Source organism: Anopheles gambiae, chromosome X (assembly GCF_943734735.2).
Source record: "Anopheles gambiae chromosome X, idAnoGambNW_F1_1, whole genome shotgun sequence".
Lineage (NCBI taxonomy): Eukaryota > Metazoa > Arthropoda > Insecta > Diptera > Culicidae > Anopheles > Anopheles gambiae.
The window spans coordinates 931,441-945,934 of NC_064600.1; the positions used below are offsets into that span (position 1 = coordinate 931,441).

General features: G+C 51.4%; 1 protein-coding gene across 5 annotated transcripts; it reads left to right on the forward strand.

Annotated features, from left to right (window-relative positions):
* The first annotated feature begins 1,342 nt into the window (after positions 1 to 1,342).
* LOC11175524 (tau-tubulin kinase 1) lies at positions 1,343 to 13,910 on the forward strand. Of its 5 annotated transcripts, none has more exons than XM_061649269.1 (11): positions 1,343 to 1,597; positions 1,668 to 2,139; positions 7,859 to 8,224; positions 8,316 to 8,466; positions 8,560 to 8,774; positions 8,867 to 9,006; positions 9,093 to 9,222; positions 9,308 to 9,427; positions 9,510 to 9,680; positions 9,772 to 10,005; positions 10,732 to 13,910. In XM_061649269.1, the coding sequence occupies exons 3-11, from the start codon at positions 8,177 to 8,179 to the stop codon at positions 12,298 to 12,300; spliced, it is 2,778 nt and encodes a 925-aa protein (XP_061505253.1). In that variant the 5' UTR covers positions 1,343 to 1,597; positions 1,668 to 2,139; positions 7,859 to 8,176; the 3' UTR covers positions 12,301 to 13,910. The 5 variants fall into 5 exon arrangements, with proteins under 5 accessions (XP_061505253.1, XP_003436902.2, XP_061505272.1 ...); XM_003436854.2 differs by having other exon boundaries at positions 10,759 to 13,910; XM_061649288.1 differs by lacking the exon at positions 1,343 to 1,597 and having other exon boundaries at positions 2,139 to 2,266.
* Positions 13,911 to 14,494: the final 584 nt, after the last annotated feature.

Sequence of the window (14,494 nt, forward strand, 5' to 3'; positions counted from 1 at the left end):
GGGTGGAACTCACTGGCTCGGAATGATAGCAGTTTCGTTAAAAATTCGGAAACCACCGCGATGTGAACATTACGCAAGCGATTTGAACTGTTCCGTTAGAATGCAATCAGCAGTGGTTTCGTTGTAGGAGTTTCAGTAGTGTTTGTTTTCGCATCACGAACAAATGGAGCTATTTGACAAAAATTTTGTTTCAAATATTGTTTTACAGACAAACATCTCTCATAACGAGCTACCACGAGTGTGTTTTTGATATTTTAAATATTTTTTAATGTTTAAATCATTCAATGAGGTTTCTTGTCATGTGTTCAATTAGATGATGTAATTACTTTATTCTTCTTCTTCTTCTTCTTCTTCTTCTTCTTTTTCTTCTTCTTCTTCTTCTTCTACTTCTTCTTCTTTTGGCTCAACGACCGTTGTCGGTCAAGGCCTGTATGTACCACTATTTGTGGGTTTGGCTTTCAGTGACTTATTGATCCCCCCATAGCAGGATAGTCAGTCCTACGTATGGCGGCACGGTCCGATTTGGGGCTTGAACCCATGACGCGCTTGTTATTAAGTCGTACGAGTTGACAACTGTACTACGAGGCCGGCTAAACTTTATGCTAGCATTCTTTTTTTACCAAACATTCAATTGCAGTGTAGCGCCGTTTATAGGGGTACCTTTTATCCGGCTTTCCGTTTATCCGTGCTGTTGAGAAATGACAGTTCAATACAAAGGTGACATTGCGTTATGAGGAGGATATTTGAAAAAGCGGTTATAAGAGCAAATTGTCATAACAAAAAACACTATAATTAATGGCAAATTTGAAATATTCTCATTGGAAAAGACATAAAGTGAATAAAAACTGGGTTATTTTTATCAGAAAAAAGAAAAATTTCCAAAATCTAATCAGAAATTGGTGATAAAATATATCATTTGACTCATTATCCGTGGCATTCGCTTATCCGGGTGAGGTCAAGTCCCAAGAAGCCCGGATAAACGGCGCTCCGCTGTAGTTTCATTATTAAGCTTGCTGTATAGAAAATAACTTTTAAGGCTTAAGAAGTTTGTATGAAACGAATGGTTTGCAGGAATGAATGACATTTGGTATTCAAAATTCCTCTTTAAATTAAGTTGCTTTCCGAACTGTTGTATCCATTTTTGTTTTAGCAGCCGGTCCGTGTATTTTCGGCGTTATATGTATATATTTTTTTGTTTTAGAGATATGTTTATAAAATAAATGGAAGAGGATACACGAAGACTTACTTAAATATAGATTGACATTATTATAATACTTTTTATTTTATCGGTAACTTATTATAGATTATTTCTTAAAACACATTATTATTTTTAACAGTTTTTTCCTGTGTATAACATACACCGGTAGAGCACCCCCTAGACAGCCGTCTTTCGTTAAAAACACCTGTCAGCGAGCGAAGGTGACAGCAGCTGTCAAAACCAGTTTCAACCGTTTCAACGCACGGCAGAGAGCAACCACCAAATGGCAGTCCCATTTCGATTCATTTTCCTCGTTTTTCATCCAACAAAAGGCAGTGAAATGTGTACAGCGCGGAAAGAATGCCGAGCCCTGCGTCAGTGCGTCACGGAGCAAACCAGGTAAACAAGGGTGCCAGGCACACAAGATTGGCGAACGACAAACGAAACAAACAATAACCGCGTTGTACAGTCCGTTTCAGTGAAGCACAGCATTGGCATTACTCACACACGCGAAGAACTGTCACCGTAGGGCAAGACACAGCAAGAAAGAGAAAGACAACCCATCTCGGCAGGCTCCTCCGTCGCAAGGAACGAGAAGGGAACAATCCCGTCCGAGTGCGTGTTTTTTTTTTTTGCGCACACACATAATAACCACCGAACTACCACCACCACCACTAGCCCCCACCAACCCCGACGCACCCCACCCATCCCGCTACGGACTTTGATGCAGCACGGGGCACCAGCACAGCGCCCCGAGCACGGTTGCGCCAGTGCGCAGGTACCAGGGCGAGCGTGAAAATCGCCTCAATTCTCAATCGCAGCCGAGCGGCCGAGGAAAAAAGGGCCCAACTTTTTCCAACCACACGCATCGTCGCCGAACAGGACAGGCCGCTGCCGAAACCGAACCATTCGCAGTGCAGGCAGTGTGGAAAATAGCCAGGGTAATAGCACGATCGACGAACGTATTTCCCGTTTTTCCCCCGTGACGGCGGCAGGGGGGGCCCAAGGGCGTGTGGTGGCCGCGACGTGCAACACGACGGAACGCGACGGAGCGGATTCCATTCCGGGGTTATTTTTTATTTTATTTTTTGACCTGTGACCACGGACAGCAGCAGCAGCAGGTTCCCTTGTACCTTGTGCCGTTGCGCCGAAGAGTTCGGCCATCCTTCCCCACGCAGTGTGTGTGTGTGTACGTGTGTGTGAGAGAGAATTCGCCCGTCGTGACGGGTGTCGTGACACGATCCAATCGGGAATATGGTAGTAGTGATGGTGGTGGTGGGAGGAGGCAAAAAAAACACACAAAAAACGGGCTCCTTCGACCGACCAGATCCGGGGCAGGCGACTTTTATTGTCGACGACTGTCGTCATACGGCCGCAGAGCCTCTTTGCCCATTTTCGTTGCTGGCTCCACGTTTTGCACGGAGCGGGTACACAGGCAGGGAAGCGGGAGGGCAAGAGGGAAGGCAAGTTTTTGGACCGACCACCAAGCACAAAGTCGGGCAGCACATACCGACCGCTTCGCGGATGGCGAATCCTGGGGTTCTGTCCGTTCAAATCTGTACCGTCAGTGTCCGTGTGTCTGTGTGTGTGTGTGTGCGTGCGTGGGGATGTTGGAAAAAGCAGGGCTGGAAATGGCACAGTGGGAGCGAACGAGACGGCGAGCGAGCAAAAGGGTTCCTCGTGCTCTCCTCGCCGTCCGCCACGATTTGTTCCCGTGTCCGCCCGCGGTGTGGTTGTTTAGTAGTGTGTGCCCCTCCATGTGCGACTGTGTGTGCGTGTGTGTGTGTGTGTGTGTGCTGCTGCTGCAATCCAAGACAATCCTTTCGGGTTCGTTACAAAAAAGGCAAATACAGTCAACAAAGGGCCCAAACGAGAGGGCAGCGTGGAACTGCACAGGCGAACCTGTAGTCCGCGACCCGGACGAAAAGAAAGCAGGCAGAGCAGCGCAAACCACAGCAGCAACAGCAGCAAAACTCAGGACGAAATGTGGAAGATTGCGGTAACAAAAAAAAAAAAAGAAGAAATAAGTTAAAAGCCGCAGAAAGGCACCGCGGGTCCCGAGCGCGAGAAACAGCCAGAAACGGGCGGATACACGAATTTTACCAAACCACGCGCGCGCGCGTGTGTGTGTGTGTGTGTGGGTGCGTTTTTTGTGTGTGTGTTTTATATTGTTGCTGTTATTAGCAACTCCTAGAAGCAGAATTGAATAATCACATGGTTTTTCTTCCTGGCTCGGCCCTCACCATCCCTCCCCATGCGGTCGGTGGTTGTTGCAATAGGGAAAAACCACAGCGCACACACCACCACACCAGAGAGAGAGAGAGAGAGAGAGCGTACTGCTGCCCAGCAGTGTGTGGGAAAGCCGGAAAAACCGCGAAATGGACACACGCACACGGGCGCGCCCCGCACACCTCTTTTTTTTTTTGGGGCGGGGGGGGAGGTGGAGAGGGTGGGAGTCCAAAACGATCTCCTCCCAACTCCCTACCACCCGACACCGGTACTACGCCCTGTGGGTGGACGGTTTTCCTCGTTGGCATTTTCCGGGCACCTGAAAAACGCCGATGGCGAGTGCTCTTTGTGTGTGTGTGTGTGTGTGTGTTGCCAAGAGAGACAGAACAGAGCGCGCGAGCGAGAGAGCAAATTATGCGAGCACATGCTGGGAGGGGGGTGGGGGGGGGGGGTTGGAGATGAGGAAGAAGAAGCAAAAAAAACAGGAAGGACGTGTGTGTGTAACGCATTCTGTGCGTGTGAGAGAGTGTTTGGCCCCCCTCCGCAGGTGTCGGGAAAAATGCTATTTATATTGCCCTGAAAAGAAAAACAAAAACTAGATAAGTTAAAACGCTAGCTCCCAAGAAGAGACAAACGTGCCGCGTCGGGAAGCGTTCAGAAAGGGGACAGGAAGTGGGTAGGAAAGGATGAGGCTAAAACCACACACACACACACACACGCACATGCGAGCAGAGAAAAGAAAAGAAAAAAAAACAACAAACCAATAACTGTAACCAGCAACACATTAACACCCCCAAACAGGGCGCCGAGCAATGGAGGGAAGGAAGAAAGATTTTCCCAACTTTTCCTCGTTTGCTGCAAAACAAAAAAAAAACGTTATTGCTTTTGTTCAGGTGAATTTCTGCCCTGCCACTACTGTGATGGCCTACTTCTTCCTTTCGATGCATCTTCCCCCCTGCTCCACCATCCCATCATCCGCATTTTCATTCATCGCGCGAGAATGATTCAAACCCCCCCCCCCCCCGCCCCCGCCCACGTGCACGCTTCTGCAGATTCTTTCTTCCGTGCCTTTGTGGCAGAAAAATTGAATTTTGAAGCACTTGTGTGTGTGTGCCTGTGTGTCAGGGATGATGGGAAAAGGGGGTTGAATGTGAAGGATATGAGTTACTGCTTGTTCCGCTTGTCACACCAGAGTCACACCATTTTCGACGGTCAAGGCCTTCCTTTTTCTTTTCTTTTCTTTTTTTTGCAGGTGAAAAGTGGCACAACCGTGTGTGTGTTTTTCCGTTGTTTTTGAAAGCGCAAGCAGAAGATGAGGCGATTTTTCTAGGGGGTTTTTCGGTGTTTTTTTTAAGCCTTTTCCTGTGTTCGTCGCTTGCTACGCGAAACAGACGGGAGAACGGTCGTCGTGCGCACGCCGTGTATGTGTGTGTGTGTGTGTGTGTGATTAGTGAATCGATTAGAAAGTTCCTAGCACTCCTCCCATCCCCCCCCCCCCCCTTCCATTTCGACCGGCAAGACGGAGAGAAAGATAGAGCGAGAGAGAGAGAGAGAGAGAGAACAAGGACTACAAAGGCATTGATTGCTGCGTGATTTCTTGCTATTTTTATACGTATTTGTGTGCTTCTATGTGTAATTGTGTCTGTGTGTGTGTGTGTGTGTGTGTGTGTGTGTGTGTGCATCTGTGGCCAAGAATAGTGTGTGTATGTGTGTGTGTGATAAGGGTGTGCAGGACATAGCAACAACAACTTAAAAAAAAGGATAAGAAAGGTCCTCGGTTTGACAATTTCCAATATTTGCGAGTGGTCGAACGCAGAGAAAAAGAGAGAGCGAGAGAGAGTGAGAGAGCGCATCGCGCAGCCGAAATGTCCTGGGCGTATCCCCCCCCAGCATTGGCGGCGAACAAAGATGGCGACACAGCACAGTGTGACAGAGATGTCCTTCCCTTACCAGGTGGGGTGGTAAGGAGCGGGAGGGGGAAGGGGATGGTTAGGACGGACAGTGATGTAGAAGCTGCCAACTCTCCGGAGTGAAAACGCTCGCAAGGCCAGCCAGCGACTGCAATCAAAGTACAAGCGCAAGAAGAAGAAGAAGAAGAAGAGGAAGAAGGAGTCCTCCTCCCCACCACCACTCCCTCTGGGCCAAAAACACGCACGACCATCAACCACTACCACCATCTCCAACAGTCCTGCTCTTCGATCAAATTGGCCCCCGCAGGGTGGAGGGGGGGGGGGGCGTTCCTCATCAACGGAAGTGCTCCTGCAACACGTCACGTCCTGGCAAGGACACACGCGCGCGCACACACACACACACACACACATCGTAATGGTGGTCACGCGTGAAAGTCATTTCAAGCCTGCCGTGCCGTGTCGTGTTGCAAAACTCGCGCATCTTGTTAATTAAACGCAGCCAAAATCAAAAAAAAGCTATCCGCCCTAATGGCGACGCGTTATCCTTTCCGGCCCCCGGGGGGTAGCAACCGCCAGCAAACAAAAGAAAGGCAGCGGCACACAAAGAAGAAGAAACAAAAAACAGCAAGAAGTCGCTAAGGACGTGGTCCTATCACGTCGCGTGACAGCGGCTCGCTCTGTCTCTCTCGTGCTTTCCATGGATTAGTGTAATGACAGTGGGGAACTCTGGAAACGACTGCAACGGAAAGGACATTTCAGGATAACACTGCCCAGCCCTGGTTGCTGGCTTCCCCCCTAAATTCCTGTTAATGCCACACTACTCGACCATCAAAGCTCCATTCCGTAAAATCCATATGGGAAGTGTCACAAAAAAAAGGAATAATTTAGACACGCGATTAGGAACTGTCATAATCTCGTGCTGTATATCGCATTCTCTCTCTCTCTCTCTCTCTCTCTCTTTCTTTCTCTCTCTCTTTCTCTCTCTCTCTCTCTCTCTCTCTCTCTCTCTCTCTCTCTCTCTCTTTCACACACTTTTGAGGAGAAGCGCGCGCGCACATACACAGATGCGTTGGCGCTCCCAACACCCCGTCCACTCCAAAAGTTTGTTGAAAAGGAGCTGCAGGAGGGGCACTAGGGTGGATCCCCTTTTTCGCCTGTTCGATGTTACTGTGCCCGCTACTGCAAGGGATAGGAAGCGTATCGATTTTACCAAGCGCACGAGATAACTCTGCAGGGTGTGCGATAGCGCAAAAAAAACCCGTCCGTCCGTTTAACTCTATCGCGTGCACTGTGAGGACGTAAAGCCTGCTATGAAGGACACTGCAATGCCTTCCCTTTGGTGGGCTCTACATATATCCTTATCCAGTAGTTCCAGTGGGCACTAGCTCTGTATGTGTGGCCACTCGAACTCGAACCGGTGGCCCTGTGGACGCAGCCCGAAGCACAGCCTGACACACACACACACACAGGGCGAGCACGCTATTCAACACGTCTCCTTTGTGGCAGGAATGCCCGAATGCGGAAGTGCATGCGCCATTCCGCTCTGTGTCCTTACCCTCTTTGAGTCCTTGGGTGTTAATGGCACAGCTGACAATAGACACTGTCCTTCTCTTCATCGCTCTCTCTCTCTCTCCCTCTCTCTCCCTCACTTTCTATCGCTCTTTCTCTTTGTTACTGCGCCGGGGAGGGAAGAGAAGAAGAGAAAAAAAGCGCTTACTGACTTTGCTGTAACAATGCAAAGGTGGTCGGCCATGTGCTCCGGTTAACCATGCCGTGCACAAGATGGTAGGCAACGTGCGAAACAACCTTGGCGCAAGTGCTCTAACCTTTGTGGTGTTGCCCCCACCCACCTTTTGGGTGGCAGCTTCTCGCACCGGATGATGTCACTGACTGCCTGCCTGCATTGTGGTGGCGGCGGAAACAAAACCTCAATCAAGAGGGGTTTGTGTGGGTTTTCGCTTTGGATAAGTGCCTCACTCACTCGCGGGTCGCGGAGATTCGTTTTTGGAATTCGTATCTATGGTCGTTTATTAGAAGTAGACGTGGAAAGCTCTAGGGATATTGGTTCGGAGCAAAGTACAGAAGATATTGGATTGGAGCAACATCAAGAAGCTATTGGATTGGGGCAAAGTCCACTAGATATTGAATCCAGGGTAAAATCCAGAGATATTGGATTGGAGTGAATTCCAGGCGATATGGAATTGGAGTAAAATCTAGAGATCTTGGTTTGGAGCAAAGTTCAGATGATGTTGGATCCTAGCAAAATCCGGAGATATTGGATTCTTCGCGACTAGGACGTCTGGAGGAATCATACGCTGTGTTGTATGCGTTCCAACACTGAACCGTGATCCTGAGCAACTCTTGATTAAACTCTCAACATCCCAATACATCTTGCCTGGAGCTCTGCTCCCCTCTGCCCTCTGCTCTCATCCAATATCCTTGCTTTGCTGTGACGTTTGCCACCGTTTAGTAGTGTGGACATTGGCTAACACTTTCCCACGCTCCTTCCGCTCCCCTGCAGGCAGTGTAACCAGCAAGTGCCCTCACTCATCCCTTCTTCCCTGCCGGCTGCGCATCATCTTCCTCCAAAGCGGCGTGTAGACCTCTCGCGTGAAGCAATGTGCACCTTCGGCTAGCTCCGGAAACGCCTCGGTCGCCGCAGCACCAGCAGGTCGTAGGTGGTGTGGTCGCAGGCCCGCCCGGCAGTGCTCCTTGTCGTGGTCCGAGTCCTGCGCCGTCTGGCTAGACCCCGCCGCAACCTTCCATTCTTCCCGCTACTACCCCGCACAGCCGCACAGTGACGAGCGCCGCGAAGCACCGCACCCCGGACGCACCCAAGATGGATGATCTGCTACAGGCCGGCCACGTGGTCAAGGAAAGATGGAAGGTGAGGGGTTTTTTTTTTTTTTTTGGAACGCCTGGCGTTCTCCCTCGAACTACCATTCGCTGAATCTGGCTTGATATCCTCACTTCCGCAGGTGCTGAAGAAGATTGGCGGCGGTGGGTTCGGCGAAATCTACGAGGGGCAGGATTTGATCACGCGCGAGCAGGTCGCGCTGAAGGTCGAGTCGGCCCGGCAACCGAAGCAGGTACTCAAGATGGAGGTGGCCGTCCTGAAGAAGCTGCAAGGTAGGGTTTTGAAACCACGCATAGCGCACGAACAGTTTGGCAACTGTCTGGCATACTAACATTTCGCCTTCACCAACGCACCCGCACCCGCAGGCAAGGAGCACATCTGCCGGTTCATCGGCTGCGGGCGCAACGATCGATTCAATTACGTTGTGATGCAGCTGCAGGGGAAGAATTTGGCCGAGCTGCGGCGGTCGCAGGCACGCGGTGCCTTCTCACTCAGCACAACGCTGCGCATCGGCCTCCAAATACTGAAATCGATCGAATCCATCCATTCGGTCGGCTTCCTTCACCGTGATATCAAACCAGTAAGTGCCGCAGGTCGTGTAAAGGTGACGAGCCGGTGGCGAATTGATTGATTTTCCTTCTTTTTTTTTTTCTTTTCCTTTTTGCTTGCCAGAGTAACTTTGCCATAGGAAGACTACCGCTCACTAGTCGTAGAATCTACATGCTGGACTTCGGCTTAGCTAGGCAGTACACTACCGGTACGGGTGAGGTACGATGTCCCCGAGCTGCGGCAGGATTCCGCGGAACCGTAAGGTAGGGACCGTAAACGCCGTTACGCACACACCCAGCACCCAACGCATCGTTAATAATCTGTTTTCTTCTGATGTTTTTTTGTTTAGGTACGCTTCGTTAAACGCGCACAAAAATCGTGAAATGGGCCGCCAGGACGATCTGTGGTCGTTGTTCTATATGCTTGTTGAGTTTGTTACCGGCCAGCTTCCATGGCGTAAAATTAAGGATAAAGAGCAAGTACGTCCAGCATCAACTACAGTACCGCATCTGAATTGCATGCATCCGCTTAAACTAATTTCCATCCTTCTCTGTTCTGCTTCAGGTTGGAATGTTGAAAGAAAAATATGATCATCGTTTGCTACTCAAGCACTTGCCTTCGGATTTCAAATACTTCTTAGAGCATATTCAATCCCTTAACTACGCCGACAAGCCGGATTATGCAGTAAGCGGCATCGCACGTCCTGTTGTCTTTGCTTTTCGCTGCCACGATTTCTTATTCTGCTCTTGTTTTCCCCGCGATCCAGATGCTGATCTCTCTGTTTGAACGATGCATGAAGCGCCGGGGCGTGAAGGAAACGGACCCGTTCGACTGGGAAAACAACGCCGACTACAACGCCGGCGAAGCCAAAGCTATCAACGCAGCCGTACCAAAGAGTGAACTAATCAAAAAACATAAGGATATCGAAATGACCGAGGTATGTTGGATCGGGTGATGGCCGACCCGTCGCGTGTTCGTTTACATTAATCCGTTTATTTATTTTTTTGTTTTTTGTTTTTAAATTTCAGGAGAAACGCAAACCAATCATGGACTCGGCAAAAGTGCTACACACGGAACCGATCGAATCGATGAAGCCGCAGAACGTGCTGAACGCGGGCGGCGGTGGTGGGGCGGCCGGGGCCGCGGCAACCGCTGCCGCCAAGGCGGCCCTCAACCACGCGGACCAACACGAGCCGAACGAGGCAAAGATACAGCAGGAGACGAAAACGGACGGTCCGGCGATCGAGATGGTGGTCGTGAAGGTAAGCGTTGTTGCGGCAATGGCGTTTTGTCCCTTTTCCCTGCTACAAATGCTCCCGCCGTCACAATTCGGGCCGTTAGGGCAGGGGCAGATCCGTGGGTTACTTGGCGGGGAAGGATACCAGACGGCGCGAGTAACCTAATGGAGTTGCTTGGCCCCTTTCCGGTCAACTTCATTAGGCACCATTCCATTATTTTACAGGGTTTTACAGGGGTTTTCATACTTGGCGGATACTTCCTTGACTCTTTCCTATTGGAAGTGAACTGCATATGCTGGAAATTGGACTCTATGGTACGCTTTTTGGACAGGCTCCTTGGAAATTTCTGTTGGATTTGTCCAACAGGAATGCTATAGAGTCCAATTCCCATTACATTAAGTTCATTTCGCGTATGAAAGAGTCAACAAAGTGTCCCACAGCTATGAGAACTCTGGGAAAACCCTGTATTGCTTTCGCTTGACGCCTCCCAACAAATGGAGTGTTTGATAACATTTTTTTTGATACAACTATTGTCTTCTTTTCTTTCAATCTCTTCTTTTTTTTCTCTTCATTTATCTTTCTTTCTACCTCGTTTCATTTTCGGGTGTTTCTTTTATTGCTGTGTCGTGTGTGTGTGTGCGTGTTATCCCGATTGCACGATTCCGCTCCTGCGAAACACGGTTCTCCTTCTCCTGCACACCACCCACACACACACACACACACACACAAATCGGCTGTACTGCCGCACAGGGTCTAATAAGTTTTCCTATTCACCAGAACGAGATACCGCTGGTGCGGGCGCACACGGAGGTGATGACGAAGCCGGCCAAGCACGGCAGCAACCGGCTGCGAATACTGACCGCGCCGCCGGTCAACATCAAGGATTTCTCCTCCTCGCTCGACAAGCAGCAGTCGCAGTCGCCATCGCAGCAGCACCAGCAGCAGCAGCAGCAGCAGCAGTCGCTGCACCACCAGTCGTCGCACCACATGTCGCAGCAGTCGCACCACCACCATCACCATCACCATCCGCTGCACGCGTCCAACGACGGCAACAACCTGTCGATGGAGCTGAAGTCGAAGCTGCTGAAGACGGAGGCGGACGACCTGTCGTACGCGCCGTCGGACGGCATGATACTGCGCGATCTCACCCAGCAGCACTGCCAGTCGGTCGGGCAGCCGAAGCAGCACCACGACGGGCACCAGCAGCAGTCGTCCGGCGGCGGTGGCGGCGGGGGCAGCCTGCAGCGCCAAAGCCTCACGCTCGGTGGCAAAAGCCTGCGCTCGTACGGCAGCACCACCACCAGCAACAAGTACGGCGGCGGCGGCGGCGGGCGGAACGATGACAAGAGCTGCCGGGACTACTCGATCACGCAGCACGCGATCATCGACGACGACAACGCGAGCCAGCACCAGACGCCCAAATACCAGGGGGCGCTCACGCTCGCCTCGCAGTGGAAAAGCCAGTTCGACGACTCGGACGACTCGACCGACGGGCTCTGGAAGGGCGAACAACATTCCGAAAATGCATCGAAGAAAAACTACACTAACCTCAACAAGAGCAGCATGGCCGCCGGCCAGCCGAAGGAGCACCACCAGCCGGTGTCGCCGCCCCAGCCGCCGCCGCTGCCTCCGCCCCCCCAGACGAACGGGCAGCTAAGCGGGGCCGGCTCCGTCCCGACGCGGAACGGGCACGCCGAGCAGCCGCACGGCGGGACCGAGAATGGGACGGCCTCGCTGCCATCCCAGGGGCCGGCGCCGCCGCCGCCGCTACCACCGCTGCCCCAGTGCGAGGGTGCGGCCGTACCGCTGCCGGACTACGCCGGCAGTGGCTGCGACAGGCAGCAGCTGCTGGCGGCCGCCCTGGCCGCCGAACCCGACTGTGGGCCGCTGGTGGACGCGGCCAGCTTGCTGCCGTGCGTGGCAGTACCGGCGGAGGACGGCAGCAATAATCAGCAGCGGCCGGGGGTAGAGGAGCTGGATGGGGCCGCCGAACCCGCCGATGCTGGTGCACCGCAGGGTGCAGTGGCAAACGAGGAGAAGGAGGAGGAGGAGGAGGAGGAAGAAGAAGAGGAAGAAGCGGAAGAGCAGGAGGAGGAGGAGGAGGACGGGGAGCAGCAGCAGGGCGAAGAGGAAGAAGCGGAGCCAAGGGGGGGAAAGGTGGATGGCGGCGGCGCCGGAGGGGGACCGATGATCGTCAGCGTCGGCAGCCTGGTCGGAGGCTTCGAGGCGGTGGCGGCGGCAGCGGCTGCCGCCGCCGTTACCGCGACACCCGTTACCGCCGGCGGCAACGCGGAACTATCTAGTAATCTTAAATCTTAACTCTCTCTCTCTCTCCGAGACACACACACACACAGATACACGGAATTGCAGACAAGAATACACTCAAAGAGAAAAACAAAAACACTCCTTCCTCAGCTAGCGCGTTTTTGTTTTGCCACGACAGCAGCAGCAAAAAGAAGCATCAGCTTGCGGCTATTTACAGATCCAGCAAACTAAGGGTAGATAGAGAAAGCAAGACAGAGAGAGAGAGAGAGAGAGAGAGAGAGAGAGAGAGAGAAAGAGAGAAGCAAACGTGATGTTAGCAAGATACAATAATAGCGTGACAAGGGTAACGGCGTAAACGTAACGCGACCAGTCAAACCGAAAGAGGTGGTAACGCGTAACGCCGTCGATCCGGTGGCGTTACACAAGCGTATGGAGCTTCGAACCCGAAACTCTTCTAGTCTATACCACGCCCTCTCGTTTTGGCTTGGGGGCGCCCCGTTACCAGGTGTCCCTGTATGAGTGCAATATGCTAGCAGGATTACAAACAGAGAGACACACACACACACGCAAACACCGCCATGGGTGCGATAAGAGCCGATTACTACTACGTAACTGGCTTACTAGGATGTTATCTATCATCTCCCTCCTTCCAACTCCCGCTCCTCGGGATCGGCCTAGTTCCTGCGTCGGTGGGCAAACCCCCAACGCCCCGAGGGCGTTGCGTGCCATCTTGGAGTGTTTAACGATTTAAGCATAGTGTTCCCTCACTGTGGTACTGTAATCTCACGCGGTCCTTCTTACATGAGGGTGTCCCCGTCGGACACACGCCCTGGACCGTCATAGAAGTAGGCTTCGGGCGCTAATATCACGTAAACACTACTACAACTACTCAACCAGCCAGTGAAAGAACTCATCGATGGAGGGAAGCAGAAAACGATCTCACGAGAATTTATTCAACAGGTACAGGGGGGGGGGGGGAGTCGGAGAGTCGAGAATCTCCACCCGCACCCCATCAACGGTTGGTGGTGATCAACCAAAGGGGGGGGGGGGGGGGAATGGACGGAAAAACAACAACCCAGGAGGCCGAATCTAACGAGCAATGTTAGCGATGGAAAAATCCGACGGAAGAAGAAAAAGAAACAGAGAACAAGTAGAAACTAAAAAGAGCGCGTTGTTCGTAAAATTAAACACACACACACGAAACTTACCAAAAGCAAGCAAAACCCATGACAAAGCAAACTAATAAGAGGGGAAAACAACACTTAAAACTACCAAAAAAAGGCGTAACACACACACACACATTTACATACACTAAAACCAAAAATGGGGGCAAACAAAATAAAGCAAACAAAAGGAGAAGAAACAAAACGAAGCAGAAGCGTATGCGATAAACTACACAACAAGTGAAGCAACAAAACAAACTTTCCACGACAAAAGTGGGGAGGGGCAAGGCACAGGGAAGAGAAGAAAAAAAAAGCAAGAAAAATAAGAGATGGAATGGGCGGAGTGGGTGAGTGGGGGTGGGCGGGATGTGGAGCAAAACACACACACACACACACACGGAAATTGGAAGGAAAACACGGAAAATTAACGCTGACAGGATTAAGCGAATAAATCAATGATAACACACACGATACCCACTAATAGCCAAAGGTGGATCACTAGCCGCGTTTGTGTGTCGGTGATTGCGCGTTCCTTGCAAAGGCAACACAACAAACTTGAAAGAAATTGGCTGGGGCACAGGTCGCGGCGTCTCTGTGCACAACTTTGGTCATCAGATCCTGTTACTATCCTAACTCCAATCCAAGCTTCGAATCGAATCGTGCTCCAGTGACAGTGTGCTAGTAATGTGGTGTCTGGAGCGCCCCCACGACACCGATCCGACTCCAAACTGTTGTTAGACCAAGTCCGGAGTAGGACTCGTCCTGAGCAATAGTCGTCCGGGACTAAGTCGTTCGGAGTCGTTCGGAATCGTCTGGAGTTGTCCGATGTCGACTGGAGTCGGTTGGAGTCAGAGTCATTCGGAATAGTTTCGGAATTTCATTTCGTTGTGTTTTTTGGACTTCCTCTTTGTGCGTGTACTTCGTAGACCGTTATATTGAAGGCCGACTCCGGACGACTCTGGACTACTCCGAATGACTACGACTCCAGACGACTCCGGATGACTCCAGACGATTCCGAACGACTCCGTATGGTTTTGATGACTATCACCACGGTGGTTGTTTCGGCACAATCAGAGATGCCTAGA

Coding starts and splice junctions, on each gene's coding strand:
- LOC11175524 (XM_061649269.1), top strand. CDS start 8,177: ATGGATGATCTGCTACAGGCCGGCCACGTGGTCAAGGAAAGATGGAAG. Junction 8,775..8,866: donor TTCACCGTGATATCAAACCA/GTAAGTGCCGCA, acceptor TTTGCTTGCCAG/AGTAACTTTGCCATAGGAAG. Junction 9,681..9,771: donor AGGATATCGAAATGACCGAG/GTATGTTGGATC, acceptor TTTAAATTTCAG/GAGAAACGCAAACCAATCAT.